We start from the raw sequence: 18244 nt of genomic DNA, 5'->3' as shown, positions 1-18244 counted from the left end.
AGTAATTATTAAACATTTATTTTAATTTATTTATTTTATTTAAATAATTAATAAATTAATTTTTATTTTTTATTTTTATTTTTAATAAACACACATAATAGATACAAATACACACATTTTTATATCCAATAAATTCATTGCAATATTATTTATTGAAAAATTAAATTAAAAAAAAAAAAAAAAAAATTAATTTTTAATTATTTTTAATTAACACACAAAGAATATTTTTATATTGCACATATCCATTATCATATTTTTTTTTTTACATTTTTTTTATTTATAAAAAATAATCTATGGTAATAATTTAAAATAAAAAAAATAATAATTTTATAATAATTTTTAAATAATAAAAATAATAATAAAATGTCAACAAAAACAACAAAAAAAATACTTTCACCTACAGGTGGTAGAAACTCGAGCACCACCACAACAAGAATAACAACAAGACAAAGAGTACAAAATATTGGTGGTAATAGAATCGAAACAAGAAGTAGAACAAGATTAAGAGAAAACTTTATAAATGAAGAAGATAATGAAGATATTTTATTAGATCAACAACAAAGAGATATTAATAATTTAAGGGAAAATCAACTATATGAACTCGAAGAACTAGAAGAACAACAATTAAATGAAATTGAACAACTATCAAACGAAATTGAACAAAATAAAAGAATTGAAAGTAACAATCGTTTAAAGAATTTATTTAAAGTTTTAATTACAATATTAGTATTTTCAATAATATATGGTGTATACACTAACCAGTTCCAACCCAAACCAGTTGAACCATTCCATGCAACTGAACCCATTGGCCATTCCTGGATGGAGCATTTAGTAGATAAATCTAATCATTGGTTAGAATTGTGGAAAAATAGCTATAGAGATTTAACAAGAGTACTCCCATTACCTGAAAGCCAAACAATGCCAGCAGGTCACCAATTACATGAAAAAGATATTAATAATCGTTTAAATGATTATCAAGAAAAGAAAAGAGTCCAACAAGAAATGGAAAATATGAGGGATCAAGATTATAAGAACTATAAACAACATCAATATGATCAACACCAACATCCAAAAACAGTTACAGAGCAAAGACCAAGAAATGGTCCACCACTATACACAATTGATGAACGTATTCAAAAAGAAGTTGAACGTCAATTAAAACCCCATCCAGCCCAATATCCACCAAAAGATTTCAATAGACAATTGGAAAATGAAAAAATTGGACACAAGCACCCACAATCACAATCACAACCACAACAACAAGAAAACACATTTCCTGAAAAACTTAATAATTTTGAAGAATCAATAAAAGATAATTTGGAACAAGCTGTATACAAATTAGAAGAAAAATCAAAAGAATTATTACACAACATTGAAGAAAAAAAGGATCAATTAAAAGAAGTAATGAACAATGAACCAAGTCGTATTCAAAAAGAAATTGATCAACTTATTCAAAATATTGAAAATGCAAACTATAATATTTTAGACAACATTAAAGATGCAGCTCAACCAACAATGGAAAAACTTAATGAATTAAAATATAGAATCAATGATGCTGCAAGGGAATCAAGAGAACAATTTAAATACAAATTTAATGAATTAAAAGAAAGGGAACAAGAATTCATTGAAAAGGAAAAAAATAGATTCGGTCCAGAACCTTTAAAAGTTGAACCAATTTGTTAAAACTGGTATTTTTCAAATAAAAAAATATAAAAAAAAAAAAAGAAAAGGGTAAAAAAAATTAAAAAAAAAAAAAACCTAAAAAAAAATAAAACAAATAAGTATTATTATAAAAAAAAAATCAATCGCCATTTTGGTTTCATATTTTATTTTTTAATTTTTTAATTTATTTTTTTTTAAATTTTTAAATTAAAAAAATTTCAAAATTTTTATTTTTTTTTTAAAACAAAAAAATAATTACTATCTCTTTTGTATTAAATAATATCTCAATAAAAATGTTCAAATATAGAAGCGTTTTAAAGACATTTTCAACCCTTAATAAATTAAAATGTAACAATATTAATTCAAATGCAATCATAAACAGTGGTAAACTATTCACACAAAATAATAATTGCACCTTAAACAATAGTAATAAATTTTTCACCACCTCTAATAATAACGACATCAATGCATTAAAATTAGAAGAGTTAATTAAATCAGATTTAATTCATGATATGAAATCATTTTTAACATTTAAAAATGAAAAAGATATCCAATTTACATCCAAACAATGGTTGGATATCTTAAAATTAAGAGGAGGCAGAGGTTTACCAAATTATATGGATTTAGATGTAATATTATAATATATTATAATAATTTTAACATTATAGGATATTAATTTTTTTATTATTAACAGGTTGTTGATGTTAAAGACGATGGTACAGTCAAAATGAATTTAAAAGTTGGAAAACATCATGTTGCATCAAACGGATATGTTCATGCTGCATCAGTAATTTGTTTAGCCGACACTGCATGTGGCTATGGTTGTTTTTCCAAACTACCAAAAGGTGCCTTTGGTTTCACAACTATCGAATTAAAATCAAATTTCCTTGGCACTGCCGCAGAAGGTGATCTTTTAGAATGCGAATCAACATTAGTTCATGCTGGTAGATCGACTCAAGTTTGGGATGCTATTGTTAAACATGGTAATAAAACTTTAGCTTTATTCAGATGTACCGAAATTGTACTTTATCCACAACCAAAAAAAAACTAAATAAATAAAAATTAAATATATAATTAACTGTTTTTTATTAATTTTTTTTATTTATTTTTTTAATTTTTAAAAAAAAATTGGGTTGTGTGTGAAAACGACGAAAAAAAAAACAAATCTTAGATTTTTAAAAATCGTGATGTGGAGTGAATTTTCTAAAAAATCAAAAAACTGAAAAAAAGATAACAAATAAAAATATACTTAAAAAAAAAAAAAAAATAAAAAGAAAAGTATAATAAAAAGATTTCTTTTTATTTATATTTTTCTTTTTCTTTTTATTTATTTATTTTTTTGGTTGGATCCAAATAAATAAATAAAAAAAAATTATTATTTTGGTGTATGTATATCTGTCATTATACATATAATTAAAAAATATCCTAATATTTTGGGTGGAAAACTATACAACCTTTTCATTTCGAGAAAAGAAAATTTTTAAAAAAAAAAAATAAAAAAAAATAAAAAAAAATAAAACTTTTTTTATAAATATTTAAAAAAAAAAAAAACTTTTTTTTTTTAAAAATTTTTAAAAATTTATTTTTTCATTTTTAATTTCAGCTTTTATTAAATAATATATATTATATTATTGTTATTGTAAGTTTCCTAAAAATTTTATAATATCTATCTTCTTGTTTAAAATTCATTTTTAGAATTAATTAAATCAATGTTTAAAAAATTAAATAAAAAAACAAAAAAAAATAAAATAAAAAACAAAATAAAAAAAAAAAGAAAAACCATTTAAAAAAAACACACAGTTAATTGCCCAGCTTTGTTGAAGAATCAAAAAAAAAAACTATATTACCAGAAAAATAACGAGAAATAGTAATTTTAATAATATTTATTTTATATAATAAATAGTTACTAGTAACCCACAACACCACACATCTTTAAAAGTTAACACTTTTTTTTATTTTTTATTTTTTTTTTTAATAAATATTTTATTTTTTTATTTTTATTTATATAAAAACAAATTCAAAATATTATATTAATAATATAATAATTTTTTCGTATATATTTAAATTTCTTGTTTTTTTTTTTTTCTTCAATAACTTTATTTATTTTCTCTTTTATAATTAGTGGACATTCCAACTAATCTTTTTTTTCTTTTTTTTTCTTATAGATTTTAAAAATATTAAAATATAAATAATATACTATTATATGTGTAAATAAAAAAAAAAAGTATAGTAAAATAAAATGAAATCGATTATAGCATTATTACTTTTATTAGTAGTCGCAATTTATAGTGATAATGGACCACAATTTCAAGTTGTAGACCTTAATTGGAAATATTATTCAATGGTCTATACCTCCATTCCAGGTGTATGTTTCATTTTTTTACTATTTTAGAAAAAATAAAAAAAAGTGCTTATACTAATATTAATTTTTATTTTATTCCATTAGACAATTCTTGTTATAGATGACAAATCTGTTTTACAAAAATCAGTAAATTCAGGAAAATCATGGAACCCAGTCAAAACTGATGCAGGTACAATTTTAGGTAATGCAAATATAATTTCAGATGGTATAAAAAATGAAAATATTTTAGTTATTCATACCACAAAAGTTGGTCAAGCAATCAATACTACATTATCAGTTTCAACAGATGGTGGCCAAACATTCAAACAAACCTTTGTTCCATACCAACTTGGTGGCATTTCAGTAAACCCAAGCGAACCAAAAACACTTATTGCCAAATCTTCAGCCAACATTTTAATTAGTGAAGATTTTGGTTCCACTTGGACCGATGTTTCAAATGGTCGTAAATTATACAAACAACAAAGTATCTTTTCAATTTATACCACTCCAGAATGGGATCCAAAGAATCCAAAAAGTTTCTTTTCAATTCTTGACAATGGCGTTATAAATGGTGTTGCAACTGGTGTTTTAAGTGTTACTACAGATTTAGGCAAAACTCAAAAATCACTTATTAATGGTGCAGTCGATATGATTTACACAAAGAACTATTTTTACGTTGCCGTTATTGATTCTAAACTTGGTAATCAACTTTGGGTAAGATCAAACTTTGAACCAGCCCAAGTTGGTAATACTGATGGTTTCTTATTATGTGAATTCCCATTTGGTGATGAAGTTCAAATTAATGATTTCCGTATTCTTGACGATAGTGCTGGTGCTATTTATATGGGTATCCAAGTTAGTGTTGATGGTGAATCAACTACCTCTGTTAGTGGTCACGTTTATATCTCAAATAGTCTTGGTAACATTTTCACTTTAACTCTTAAACACGTCGCTGTTTCACATGGTCTCTATGACTTTATGCCAATTTATGGTGCTCCAGGTGCTTTCCTTTTCAATGGTGTTACCAACACCAGAGCTGCTCCAGGTGCTCCAATTACAGTTCGTTCATACATCACTTATGACAATGGTGGTAGATGGAGTAGACTCAGCAAACCATCAACCATGGACTGTACCATTCAAAAAGATTGTGCCCTTAATGTTCATGGTCTTTCGGCTTATCTCGACCAAACTAGAGGTTACGGTCCATTCTACACCATCGCTAATGCTCCAGGTTTAGTTGTCGCCACTGGTAATGCTAACCCAGCTCTTTCATCAAGTCCAAAAGTTGATAGAATTAAAACTGTTCTTTCCACCGATAATGGTCAAACTTGGAGAAAGATTGCCGAATATGGCAGTATTTACGAATTTGGTGCTTTTGGTTCTACATTAATCTATGCTTCAGCTATGCAAGATACCAATACTGTTATGTACAGTTTTGATCAAGGTGTTACTTCAAAGAGCATAGACTTACCAGCAAGTTACGATATCATTAATATTATCACCAATCCAAACAATAATAACAATCAATTCCTTTTATTAGTCGAAGATAGAGATGATACTGCAAAGGTTATTTTTGTTGATCTTACCCCAGTCCAACCACGTTACTGTATTCAAGACGATTTAATGTCAATGACCTTAAATTGTGTTCTTGGTCAAAAGAAATCATATAATGTAATCAAACCAGGCACCCAATGTACTCTTAACGCAGCTCCAGTCAATACTAAGGTTGACATCTGTGAATGTACTGCTGACGATTTCGAATGTGATATTGGTTACGAATCTCCAAACCCAATTGACGGTAGTGCCTCAAACTCTGATTCATCAAGTGAAGAATTAAAATGTATTCTCGACCCAGATTCAAAATATGTTCCAGTCGATTCCAAAACTTGCACTCCAGGCCAAAATTATACTATTCCAAACGGGTTCAGAAAAGTTGCTGGATCTCAATGTATTGGCGGTGTTTCATCTAAATATCAACCAAAAACTGCTATTTGTGGTTCTCCATCAAAACTCAAAGGTAAAGGTTGGGTTGCAGCTGTTGTAATTATTATTCTTTTTGTTGGTCTTGGTGGTTTTGGTTTCTACGTTTACAAGAACCCAGATTTCAAACAAAAATTAAAGAAGATGGTTGGTTTATCTAAGGATACCAAATATAGTGTTGTCGGTATAAAACCAAATTCTTTGGCTGATGATGAATTTGGTATTGAGGATGATGATGCTCAAATTTTAAATGATAACGATTTACAAGAAGACAATTTTTAAATAATATAGTGCAATAATAATAATACAATAATAACAATATAATAGAAATAAATGACCAATAATAAATAATAACAATACTTTATAATTTTTAAAAATATATAAATATATAATCCTAGAAAAAACGCATTTTAAAAATATTATTAAATTAATAATAATAACAATATAAAAAATAAAATATTTTAAAAAAAAAAAAAATTAATTTATCTGTTTATTGCGCACAAAGTTTTAAATTTTATTTTTTTATTTCTTCATCAAAAATTAAATTTAATGTTTTAGTTAATTCTTCGATTGGTACAGGTATAGAGTTTGATTCGTGTCCATGACCCATGATTGGTACCATCCAATGATTTAATTCTAAAGCTGATGAAGCACTCCAATAGGCCAACCAAGGATTTTCGTGCATAAATTCAATAACAATTGTATTTGGTTTTGCAACTAAAATTGGTGCTAAATTGGAACCGGTCATACCAATAATAACTTTAGTTCTTGATGTAATTTCGACTAGAGTTGAGTTTAAATTTTCAGAACCATCCCAAAAATAAAAATCGAAATTATTTGGTAATAAACTTTTAATTGTATTGATAATTTCTTTTTCATTTTGTACTTTTCTTTGTGGTGATGCGGAATTTATTCTTGAGCAGTACATTATAATTGGTTTTTTGGTGTTATCGTTAAAATCATCGTTGCCAAGTATTAGATTATTTTGTTTGTAGAAGAATTCTCTTAATTTAAATAATGACTCTCTTGAAGGATTACCAGGTGGTATTGGTGTTGGTAATAACAAGGTTTCTGCATAATATGCTTTGCATTCTTCCCATCCTGGTCCTGGATTAAAATATACTATTCTATGTTCTGGGAATTTTAATGTATCGACCATAATAATCTTTGCAAATTCGACTCTTGGAACTAAAATTTTAATTTCTTTATCTAATAGTAATTCATCTAAAACTGTTGATAGTTTTGGTAATTGATCAATAATAAAATTACTAAATGAGAAGTATAGTTGTAAGAGAGAAACTAGCTTTTTATGTTTGATAACTTGGCACTTTTCATCTGCTGGTAATGTGAACATTTGGTATGTTGATTTCTTTAACAAAAATATTCTCTCCCAATCGAAAACAGTGCCAGAATCACCAGAACCAATAAATGCATGGGGAATATATGCGATATATTCTTGTTGTGGGTTTGGGTAAGGTATTTGATCATTCCAATTTTCGACACCATGGTTATACTGATGAAGGAAATCGTTATGTTTAAGATTCTTATTTGCAAATTTGGGATTCCTTCTAATGAATGAGTCTTGGAAATCTTTTAATACTATTTTCATTTTCTTATCTACCTTTTGTTTTTCAACTAATATATCAGTAACTACACGGAGTTTGGAGTGGTTTAGACCTTTATATACTTCTTGAGGTTGATAAATTGGGTATGGGGATGGTTTTCTAATTACATTTTCTTCTGGTGGTGGTGGTGTGCATTGTTTTTGTAAATTGGTCATTTGGTTCCATAATGGTAATAATTCATCAATTGAACGTTCATATTCGTGACCCAAAACTGATATTTCATTAGAGTATTTTGAAAAAATATTATTGGAAAAGATTGGTGTTGTGTATTTGGTAACAATTGCTGCATTGCAAAATTCTTCTTTCATACGAACTAAAGTATCCTTGACACTAAACCCATTTAAAATCTTTTCTAATGATTTTTTACCCAATTCTGCTACATGTGTTAAATTTGCAGCTAAATCTGCCATAATTTCTGTATATTCATCAACTTCTGTTGGAGTTCCTGGTACAACAAGATAACCTACATCTGGTGTAACAAGTTCAGCTTGACCACCTACTTTAGCACTTACTGCACATACACCCTGAGACATTGCTTCATAGATTGCCAAAGATATACCTTCAACTTTTGATGGTAAAAAGAATACATCTGACCCAGATACATATTTTGAAACCAAGGTGTTTGGAATATTACCTAATAGTTTAACTTTATCTGCTAACCCAGTTCTAATAATGGTTTCATTTAAGCTATCTAATAGTAAGCCACCACCAATTGATATTGCTCTAAAGTCATAACCCATTCTATCTACCCTTCTTAATACCTCTGCAAATACTTCAGGTTGCTTCTCTGATTCTAAACGTGCTACAAATACAATTACCAAAACATTATCTGGAAAACCCAATTCTTTACGGATTAATGCTCTGTTTTCTGGTTTTGGAACATATTTTTCGCTATCTATACCAATCAAAACAGTTGCCGTTTTATTTGGATTATGACCTCTATTAATACAATACTGACGTAAATGTTCGGATGCAAAAATGGATCTATCTAAAAGCTTTTCAGAGCCAAAACTATAACGTGCATATCCACCATCTTTCCATTTAGGTGTTTCTGAATGAGTGTAGTCTAAATAGGCAGGGCCAGGTGCGTTTGCTCTTAGATATGAAAGATAATGATATGCTTGTTCAGAGTTACTAAGATAAACAACATCAAACTGTCTTGATTTAATTAAATAAACTAAGAATCTACATTGATCCGTCATTTTGGAGAAACGAGGCATAACAAAAATATCCGGTGTAAGACGTGCAAACTGAGGGAACCACTTATTGTCGGCTTGTTTTGTGGTTGCAATACTAACTTCCCAACCATCCAATACCATACCTTGAGCAAAATTATAATTAAACTGATCAGCACCACCAACTTCCATATAGGGTATTAAAATCAATACTCTGGGTCTACATTTCTTCAAATTATTTGTAAATGGTATTTCGTCAACTACAGCTTCCATTTTATCTTGTGGTGGTCTTTTAATTTTTGGTACACCTTTTGAATATGCATTTTTATATTTTGCCTTTGCATTTGCTAAATAGTTTTGAAATTTTGTTTGATCATCGATATCTGCCCATTTACCTGGAGGACTAACTCTGTACCAAAAATGATATTCTTCCATTGTATAACCCCAATGACCATTATCGGCCATTTTTAACCAAATATCCCAATCCTCCATACCAGTTCTTAAAGATTCATTGAATCCACCAATATTTCTTAAAACCTCAGTCTATATAATTAAAAAAGTTTAAATAAAATTAATTTTAAAAAAAAACTAAAAGTTGTTCAAGTAAAATGCTTATATTTACCCTCATAACAGAAACAACAGTGAGTTGATTTTCTAATAAATTTCTATCGCCATTATGATAACCATTTTGCCATGTATAGTGTTTGTGACCAAAACCGATTGTCCAAGCATTAAAGAGTGTAAATTCTTTATGAGTTTCTAAAAACCATACTGCTTTTTCTAAATATGTACTTTCAATTAAATCATCTGGATCCAAAGATACAATATATTTTCCTTTTGAAATTTTTATACCAGCGTTTCTAGCACCAGGTAAACCCTTATTCTTTTCTAACTCGATAACCTTGATTCTTGGATCGACCAATTGCAAATCCTTAAACTTCTTTAGGGTACTTTGGGCTAAAGTTTTGTTAGGAGAGCAATCATTGATGATGATCCATTCGAAATTTTGCAAAGATTGGCCCATAACACACTTTGTTGTTTCTTCTAAAATCTCTGGTAAAATATTGTAGTAGGGTGTCAAAATAGTAATAATTGGCTCTACAAATTCCCTTGGGTAATACGCAAATTTAGCTCTATCTTTTGTATGAGGCTTCAAAGAATAGTTCATTTTGGCACCTTCTTCAAATACAGGGGTAGGGGTTATAACGGGTTGGTAGTAGTTGTCTCCTTCGCATTGCTTGATAAGGTCGTTATCTATTTCTTTGCATATTTCAGGTAGAGTATTAATTGAGTTGCCTTTATTAAAATCTACGATTGTCTTTGGTTGCCATGATGATATTTCATCTAACTCTTCGATATTAAATTGTTTTATAAAATTATTTTGAATAATTTCCTCTCTTTTAATTTTTTCTTCTTTTTGTTTATTATTTTTATTTTTATTATTTAAATTATCTATTAATAATTGATTAATGTTATTATAGTTATTATTATTGTGAATCTGAAGTTTTTCTTTTTGATTCTTATTTTTATTTAAGAATTTTCTTTTTTTTAAATTATCATTAATATTTCCTTCGTTTGAATATATTAAATTATGTTGTGATTTATGAGGTTTTTGTTGAATGTCATGTTTTAAATGATGTTGTATAAAATGCTCTTGTTGCTCTTTGATTTTATCTTCTTGATTATCTATATTTGAGTTGATTGTAATATTTGAATATTTATATAATAAAAAAATATGGAAAATTAATGTTATAAACAATAAAATAACAAACAAATTTTTTTTAAAAATTTGGTACATTTTTTAAAAAAAAATTAATTTTAAATATTTAAATTTAAAATTAAAGAAATATTTTTATAAAAAAATATAAAAAAAATAATTATAACTATTTATAAGTTTATTAAATAAAAGTATTTTTAATTAAATTTAATACAAATATATCAAAATTAAAATCAAAAAAAAAAAAAAAAATATACAAGTCGAAGTTTTTATTAATTATAATATTAATATAAATAGGAATATTTTACTTTCTATTATCCCCAAAAATACCCCACGCTGAAAAAAAATCCAAAAAAAAAAATTCTTTATTCATTTCATTAAAAATTATTTGTATAATTTACAAATAGTGGGTGGGGGAATTTTAATTGTATGTGCAAATAAGTTTTATAATAATGACAAATAATGGCAATACAGGGAGAAATAAATATAATATGAACAAATAAATAAAAACAAATAAATGAAAAAAAAAAAGTAATAATAACCAAATAAAAATTAATGAATTTTTTTTAAAAAAAGTTAAAATTTTATATATTAATACATTTTTAAGATTTATTTGGTTTGATTATATAATAAATAGTGATTTTTTTTTTAATTTTTTTTTTTTGATCTGGTTGAATTAAAATTTCATGTGATTTTTTAATATTGTTTCTTATGTTTTGATTGTCCTGTTATTATTTCTATTTTACATTTTTAATTCTGTATAATTGTTATTTTTATTCTTGTAATTCTAATTTAAGATTCATCAACAGAGTATAACATTGCAGCGAAAGCTTTATAATCAATGAAACCTGTATTGTTTGGATCAGCTGCTTCAAAAAATTCGCTAATCTAAAATAAATAAGTAAGAATTATGTTAATAAATAATATGATTTATAAAGTGTTTATAATTTTGTTATTTTAACCTACTTCTGCTTCAGTCATTGGTAAACCGTCTCTAAGAATACCTCTAAATTCTTCTACACTAACAAAACCATCGTAATCACCATCAAAATTATAGAAAGCTTCGATTAATTGAGTTTTTTCGTCTGACTGCATAAAAAATTTTGTTTATTAATATTTGTTTATCTTTTTCTTGTTTTTAATAAAACTATAGTTTTATTAAAAAAAACTATGCTTATATTTACCATTTTTGAATGTTTTTTTTAAAATTATATATAATTATATTAAGAAAATAAAAAATAAAAAAAAATAAAAATTTTGATAATGTGGTAAATAAAAAAAAATTAAAAATAATTTTTAAAAAAAAAAAAAAATATTTTTTTTGGATTTACCCAATAATTATTTGAAAATTTTTTTTTTATTTTATTTTTTTTTTAAAATAAATAAATAATTTCCTTTTAAGTTTTTGTTTAGTTTTATTTTTTTGATGATTTTTTCGTTGATTTTTTTGGTGTTGTGGTTTTAACCAAATTTGTAGACTTTTCTTTTGCATTTTGGTTAATATTTTTTTGTTGTTGTTCTAACCACAATTTGCAGCATTCCCAGGTTTTAATATTTGAATTTATTAAATAGGTTATTTCAAATCTTGATATATTATTTGAATTTAATTTGGTTTTGGTATTTTTAAAAAAGGATAATTGATTTTCTGTTAGATTTTCTAAAAATGATAGAACCAGATTTTCATTGTTTTTACTTATAGGCTCGTCATAATGGAACAGGTTTAATTCTAATTGATTGTTGATTTCTTCTTTGGTCATATATAAAACTTTTAAAACAGTTAAATAATTCCATGAGAATGGAAGTTTTTCATCCTGCATAACTAGAAATTTACCATCACTATAAATTGAAAGTCCATAGTTATTTAAAATACCTATTTTCTTTTCATAGAGTTTTGCTTCGTCTGAGCTTGTGGGTGGTACTGCAAATTCTGTGGGTATGCAATTTGATTGTAATAGTGGTATTGAATCTTGATCGTTATTTTCAATAATAAAACCATAGTAATTCATTAGAGTGAAATTTGAATGTTTACCATAACTTATGAATACTTGCGACCCTTTCGAAAATGGGGTCTTTGTTTTGACCTGATAGCAATTTAGTTCATCGTTAAACAAAGCCTCAGTTTCTACATTTGATGTGTGGTTAAATAGATCTGCTAATGGTACCAATGTGCAATCATCTTTTTCCTCATTATTTTCTTTACTATTATTTTTTTTCATATTTTTATCGTAAAAATAAGTTCTAGTTTGTATTGTACCCCAACACCATATATACAGTTCTTTATTCAATATATCACTCAATTTGACTTGAAGGTCATTTAGTTCTATAACCACCCTATCTAAATCTGTGCCATAATAAAGTTGAAATATTTCACAAAATAATTTAAAACTGTTTAACATTTCATTCTTTAATTTTTTTGATGATTCTACATAAATTGGATATGATAGTGATTCAATCTCCTCGTCTGAATATGTTGATGTTATTGTATAGTCATCTGGTAATTCATCTATAAAAAAATAAAATAAAATGTTACTATATTACTATACTAATAAATAGTGCTGCATGCAGACTAATATAATAATATATAATAGAAATACAAACTTAAATAGTTGAACCATATAGAATGTTTTTTTATTAGTTTTTCAATTATTAAAATTAAAGATATTCTTTGTTTTGAATTTAATTTTTTTAAACAATTGTGAAATGGAGTATAAATATCATCTTGTTGATTATTATTATTATTACTATTAATATTGTCATTATTATTATTATTATTATTATTATTATTATTATTATTACCACTACTACTACTACTATTGCTACTATCACTGTTATTTAATTCTGGTATATTTAGGGACGGTATTGAAAATTTTGAATGGGAATGTATTAAATATTTTGAAGGTATTGATATTAATATTTCATTCTCTTTGATATCATTATTTGCTATTACTCCACGCCCAGTATCTTTAAAATCGAAACACTCTAAACTCTTATTCCACTCTATACCATTTTCTAAACCCCACTCGATCATTGCTTGATTCTTTTCTTTACAAATACACTTTTGACTAATTAATTAATATTTTTTAAAAAAAAAATAAAAAATTCGTTTTTTTCATTTTTTTTTTTTTTATTATTTTTTTATAAATATATTATTATTTTTATTTATTACTTAATCAATATTTAAATATATGAAAATTTATTAAATATTTAATAAGTTTTTAAACAACAAGTACACTTATACAAAAATACTTAAAACAAAGTATTAATTTATGAAATAAAAAAAAGTAAATACTAAAAAACAAACAAAATTAATTTTTTTTTTTATAAATTTTTTTAAATTTTTTCTTTTTTTTTTTTTAATTTTAATTTTTAATAATTTTAATTAACACTTCCAAACAACAATAATAATAATAATAATAATAATAATGTTTAATAGATTATAATACCTAAAGACTCTAATTTTTTTAAATCATATATAAATATAATAATTAGTGGTTGATATATCAAAAAAAATTGTAAAATAAAATATAAAATATAAAATATAATATATAAATCTATAAACATAAATAAAAATGGCAACCAACCCAGATCAACAAATTTTATTAGGTTTTATTCAGTTGATTGCAATTGTTTCAACATTGGGTGTGTTTTTTATGCCTTTGTAAATATTTTAAATAGTTTATGTCATTAAAATTTAAAAGATTAGTACTAATACTTTATTATCTTTTAGAAAAACAATTTTAAATATTAAAGAAAAAAGAACAGTTGGTTCAGTAGCAGGAATACAGTTTTTATCAACAGCATTAAATTGTTTTTTATGGATAGCGTATGGAATATTAACTGGTAATGGGACAATGCTATTTACAAATTCTGTAGGATTATTACTTGCATTTTATTATGTATACAACTATTGGCTGTATAGTTCATCTAGAGATTATTTATACAAGATTATGGTAGCATCTATTTTAGCAATTTCAATTATTTTTATAAGTTTTGTAGGTACCAATAATAATTTTGACCAAAGAGTAGAAAGATTAGGTTTTCAAGCAAGTGTTGTTTGCATATTAATGTTTGCCGCTCCTCTTGAAAGACTGTTTCAAATTATAAAGATAAAAAATAGCGAAGGTATGCTCAAAGGTGTTGCTGTTCTATCGATGATGTGTTCTTTATCTTGGTTAGTTTTTGGATTATTAATCATTGATAAATATATCTATATCCCAAATTTCCTAGCTTCATTAATATCAATAACACAACTATTAGTTATTTTAAAATATCCACCTTCACCGCAACTATTATAGTAATAAAAATATAAATAATATCAATTTAAGGCGATTCTCTAAATTAATTAATTTTATTTTATTTTTTTTTTTTTCAGTTTTTTTTTTTTCGTTTTTATTTTTTATTTTTTTTTTTAAATTTTATTTTTTAATTTTATTCGTTTTATATATTATATTTATATTAATAAAAGAATGCAACCATTAAATATTTCATCAACCATTTTAAAAGTTGGTAATACAGTATTAAAACAAAAAGCATTAGCATGGACAGCAAAGGAAATGTCGGATGTCAAATATTTAGAATCAGTTATCGATAGAATGACAAAAGAAATGGGTAATGTTGGTACAGGAATTGCAGCACCACAAATTGGAATCAATAAGCAATTGTTCCTTTTCGAATTCGATTCACAAGGACTACCAGTACATTGCCCAAATTTCCCATTAACAGCATTTTTTAATCCAAAAGTCGAAATCATTGAAGAAGATGTATATATGCCACCACCAGGTTTCTCCATTACAACCAATAAGAAAATTTTAAATTTAAAAAGATATAAAAAGTCATTACAAACATTTGAAAGATCAGTACCATTAAAACAAACCTCAAATAACACTATGGAAATGTATGAATCATGTTTATCAGTTCCAAATATTTTCGCAAAAATTAAAAGAGCAAAGAGATGTATTATCACATTCTTGGATATCACCGGAAAAGAAAGAGTAATTGACGCTGAAGGTATTATCGCAGCTTGTTTCCAACATGAATATGATCATTTATTAGGTAGATTGTTAGTTGATCGTTTAGACCCAAAGAAAAGTGTTTCAGAACAAGTAATGTATTCAACTGAATTATCACCAAATGAAATCAACGAAGCAATTAAGGTTGATGGTAATTTCCAAGTTGTTAGATAAATATAAAATATAAATTTTTATGATAATATAATATTATTATTATAAATAAATTAAAAAATAAAAATAAATTGTAAATATTAAGTTTGTTAAATAAATTAAAAAAAAAGAAATATAATTATTATTCTTTATAATTTAAATAATCTATAAACTATTTTCATACATGTATTTGTTTGTGGGTGGGGGTAAATTTTTTTTTTTTAGTGCAAGGGAGGGGTTTTTTTTTTAAGTTTATTAAATTGAATTCACTATTTGTAAAATTATTTATTTTTCTTTTAATTATCATTTTAAATCACTTGCTAATTAATTAATATATGAATTTCTATATTTGAAAGTTGAATGATTTATATATGGTGAGATTTCTTTATTAAATTTAATAGATTAAAATTATTTTTTTAATTTATAATTTTTTTAAATTTTTTAAAATTTCAAAACAAATAATTAAAAAATAAAAACATATAAATAGAATAAAAAATTATTTTTATTTATATATTTAAAATTCAAACTATTCAAAATATTTATTTTTAATAAAAAAAAACTACCTACAATTTAATTTTTCAAAATGAAATTCTTATTTGTTTTATTAGGTTTATTATTAACCGTTGCTTTATCATCTGCTTTCCTATCCATGTGGCACAAACTCATGTGATTATGGTCAAGTCTGTAGAACATTTGATGCTGTTTGCTCATGTATCCCAATCAATGACTGTCATGAGGTTACTTTATCCCAAAAAGTTATTGGTTCCTGGACTGACAGTCCATGTGGTAAAACTTACACTCAATATGATGTTACCATTAAAAATAACTTAAATAGAGATGTCAAAAATATTTTCATTGGAACTGATCACACCTTAAATTTACGTGACTCAAGCTCAATCTGGAATATTGTTCGTTTACCAAACGGTGTTTTAACCCTTCCATCATACCAACCATCAATCAATGCTGGTGCTTCTTTCACTTTTGGTTTCATTCTTGAAGGTACCAAAGCTGCTAATTTAAATATTTTAGCTGTTACTTTTTAAATAGTAATTTCACTAATTAAATAAAATTATACATTTTATATTATTTTTAATTTAAATAATCCACTTTATATTATATAAAGTTGTTTCTATATTTCATTTAAAATAAATATATAATTTTTTTTTGAGTATTTAAAGTTGAAAAATTTTTTTATTTATCATATCAAAAAACAAATAATAAAAAAACTATAATTTTAAAAAAAATTAAAAACTTTTAAATTAAAAAAATGAAATTATTATCAATAATTTTAGGTTTATTGCTTATTATTGCATTTGTTTCTGCTCAAGATTCTACTGAAGAAACTTTTGCTGCACGTCCAACTTATCCATGTGGATCCAACTCTTGCGATTATGGTCATGTATGTCGTACTCATGGTAATGAATGCGGTTGTGTCCCACATAACAAATGTGAAGTTACTCTTAAATTCAAATTCATTGGTTCATGGGTAGATGGTTCGTGTGGTAAAACTTACACTCAATATGATGTTATCATTCAAAATGGATTAAATAGAAACATTAAAGATATTTATATTGGCTCTGACTACACTTTAAGATTACGTGACCACAACTCAATTTGGAATATTGTTCGTTTACCAAATGGTGTTTTAACTCTTCCATCATACCAACAATCAATCAATGCTGGTGCATCATACACATTTGGTTTCATTATTGAAGGTACTCAACGTCCAAATCTTCGTATCTTGGCTGTTACTTTCTTTTAAAAACTATGAAAATTAAAAACTATTTACTTTTTTTTTATTCCTACAGAAAAAAGTAAAATATTTGTTTATATTTTTTTTAAAAAAAAAAAAAAATAAAAAAAAAGAAATCTATGTTTGGTAAATATTACCAAAAAATTAAATTATTTAAAATAATTAGTGATTAAAAATTAATGAAAAAAAAAAAAAAAAAAAAACACAATACAAGTGAAAAATAGCACCCCAATATTAGATTTATCAGTATGGTTTTGTGAAGGTTTTTGAAAAGGAAATTAAAAATATTATAATTAATAAAATTCAAAATTTAAAAAAAAAATTTTTAAAAAAAGCGCTCAATTAATTAAAAAAAATTAAAAAATCATTAAAAAATTTTAAAGAAATTTAAAAAAAAATTAAATTTATAAAATTAAATTTTTTTTTTTTTTTTTTTTTTTTTTTTTTTTTTTAATGTATTTTCATTCATCATACAAATTTGATTATCATATAATGAACTACCAAATTCTTACTTTATTCCTTTTCCCCATATCAATTATAAAAAAAAAAAAAAAAGGGAAAAATTTTTTTTTAAAAGAGAAATTGGTTTAATTTTTTTGAAAATTAAAAAATTTTGAAAAAAAAAAACCCCCCCCGTTTCAAATTATTACCAATTTTGATTTTAGCAAATTCACTTTTTTTCTGCAAAACAAATTTTACTTTTTTTGGAATTGATGTTTTAAAAAAATTAGGAAAAAGTTATAGATTAATTAATTAATTAATTTTGAAAGAAAATTTTTTTTTTAAAAATTTTTTTTTAAAAAACTAAAAAGTTTTTAAGAAAAAAATTTCC

General features: G+C 24.9%; 9 protein-coding genes across 9 annotated transcripts; 6 read left to right on the top strand and 3 right to left on the bottom strand.

Moving 5' to 3' along the window:
- Nucleotides 1–1955: 1955 nt before the first annotated feature.
- On the top strand, nucleotides 1956–2713 carry DICPUDRAFT_151547 (uncharacterized protein; the record flags this gene model as incomplete). The annotated part of the gene is made up of 2 exons (XM_003287392.1): nucleotides 1956–2291; nucleotides 2357–2713. 2 exons carry the CDS (start codon nucleotides 1956–1958, stop codon nucleotides 2711–2713), a joined length of 693 nt encoding a protein of 230 aa, XP_003287440.1.
- Nucleotides 2714–3484: 771 nt separating this feature from the next.
- DICPUDRAFT_54835 (uncharacterized protein) lies at nucleotides 3485–6446 on the top strand. The gene is made up of 3 exons (XM_003287391.1): nucleotides 3485–3529; nucleotides 3828–4027; nucleotides 4109–6446. Exons 2-3 carry the CDS (start codon nucleotides 3902–3904, stop codon nucleotides 6263–6265), a joined length of 2283 nt encoding a protein of 760 aa, XP_003287439.1. The 5' UTR covers nucleotides 3485–3529; nucleotides 3828–3901; the 3' UTR covers nucleotides 6266–6446.
- Nucleotides 6447–6467: 21 nt separating this feature from the next.
- Nucleotides 6468–10708, bottom strand: DICPUDRAFT_47347 (uncharacterized protein). Its single transcript, XM_003287372.1, has 2 exons — nucleotides 9406–10708; nucleotides 6468–9326 (listed from the first exon to the last, which is right to left on the bottom strand). The coding sequence occupies exons 1-2, from the start codon at nucleotides 10579–10581 to the stop codon at nucleotides 6498–6500; spliced, it is 4005 nt and encodes a 1334-aa protein (XP_003287420.1). The 5' UTR covers nucleotides 10582–10708; the 3' UTR covers nucleotides 6468–6497.
- A 584-nt stretch (nucleotides 10709–11292) lies between these two features.
- Nucleotides 11293–11687, bottom strand: DICPUDRAFT_151544 (myoB light chain; the record flags this gene model as incomplete). The annotated part of the gene is made up of 3 exons (XM_003287371.1): nucleotides 11293–11388; nucleotides 11467–11589; nucleotides 11685–11687. The coding sequence occupies 3 exons, from the start codon at nucleotides 11685–11687 to the stop codon at nucleotides 11293–11295; spliced, it is 222 nt and encodes a 73-aa protein (XP_003287419.1).
- Nucleotides 11688–11915: 228 nt separating this feature from the next.
- DICPUDRAFT_32466 (uncharacterized protein) lies at nucleotides 11916–13528 on the bottom strand (the record flags this gene model as incomplete). Its single annotated transcript, XM_003287370.1, has 3 exons — nucleotides 11916–13003; nucleotides 13099–13218; nucleotides 13297–13528. The coding sequence occupies 3 exons, from the start codon at nucleotides 13526–13528 to the stop codon at nucleotides 11916–11918; spliced, it is 1440 nt and encodes a 479-aa protein (XP_003287418.1).
- Nucleotides 13529–14069: 541 nt separating this feature from the next.
- On the top strand, nucleotides 14070–14795 carry DICPUDRAFT_78286 (uncharacterized protein; the record flags this gene model as incomplete). The annotated part of the gene is made up of 2 exons (XM_003287390.1): nucleotides 14070–14158; nucleotides 14228–14795. The coding sequence occupies 2 exons, from the start codon at nucleotides 14070–14072 to the stop codon at nucleotides 14793–14795; spliced, it is 657 nt and encodes a 218-aa protein (XP_003287438.1).
- A 171-nt stretch (nucleotides 14796–14966) lies between these two features.
- DICPUDRAFT_32433 (uncharacterized protein) lies at nucleotides 14967–15683 on the top strand (the record flags this gene model as incomplete). Its single annotated transcript, XM_003287389.1, has 1 exon — nucleotides 14967–15683. One exon carries the CDS (start codon nucleotides 14967–14969, stop codon nucleotides 15681–15683), a length of 717 nt encoding a protein of 238 aa, XP_003287437.1.
- A 559-nt stretch (nucleotides 15684–16242) lies between these two features.
- On the top strand, nucleotides 16243–16755 carry DICPUDRAFT_94401 (uncharacterized protein; the record flags this gene model as incomplete). The annotated part of the gene is made up of 2 exons (XM_003287388.1): nucleotides 16243–16310; nucleotides 16348–16755. The coding sequence occupies 2 exons, from the start codon at nucleotides 16243–16245 to the stop codon at nucleotides 16700–16702; spliced, it is 423 nt and encodes a 140-aa protein (XP_003287436.1). The 3' UTR covers nucleotides 16703–16755.
- Nucleotides 16756–16926: 171 nt separating this feature from the next.
- Nucleotides 16927–17421, top strand: DICPUDRAFT_78284 (uncharacterized protein; the record flags this gene model as incomplete). The annotated part of the gene is made up of 1 exon (XM_003287387.1): nucleotides 16927–17421. One exon carries the CDS (start codon nucleotides 16927–16929, stop codon nucleotides 17419–17421), a length of 495 nt encoding a protein of 164 aa, XP_003287435.1.
- Between the last annotated feature and the right edge of the window lie 823 nt (nucleotides 17422–18244).

This window comes from Dictyostelium purpureum (assembly GCF_000190715.1).
Source record: "Dictyostelium purpureum unplaced genomic scaffold DICPUscaffold_99, whole genome shotgun sequence".
NCBI lineage: Eukaryota > Evosea > Eumycetozoa > Dictyosteliales > Dictyosteliaceae > Dictyostelium > Dictyostelium purpureum.
Note: the sequence above shows the minus strand (reverse complement) of the source record. Positions and strands in the feature narration are given on the sequence as shown.

Coding starts and splice junctions, on each gene's coding strand:
- DICPUDRAFT_47347 (XM_003287372.1), bottom strand. CDS start 10,581: ATGTACCAAATTTTTAAAAAAAATTTGTTTGTTATTTTATTGTTTATA. Junction 9,327..9,405: donor CTGTTGTTTCTGTTATGAGG/GTAAATATAAGC, acceptor TTAATTATATAG/ACTGAGGTTTTAAGAAATAT.
- DICPUDRAFT_54835 (XM_003287391.1), top strand. CDS start 3,902: ATGAAATCGATTATAGCATTATTACTTTTATTAGTAGTCGCAATTTAT. Junction 4,028..4,108: donor TCTATACCTCCATTCCAGGT/GTATGTTTCATT, acceptor TTATTCCATTAG/ACAATTCTTGTTATAGATGA.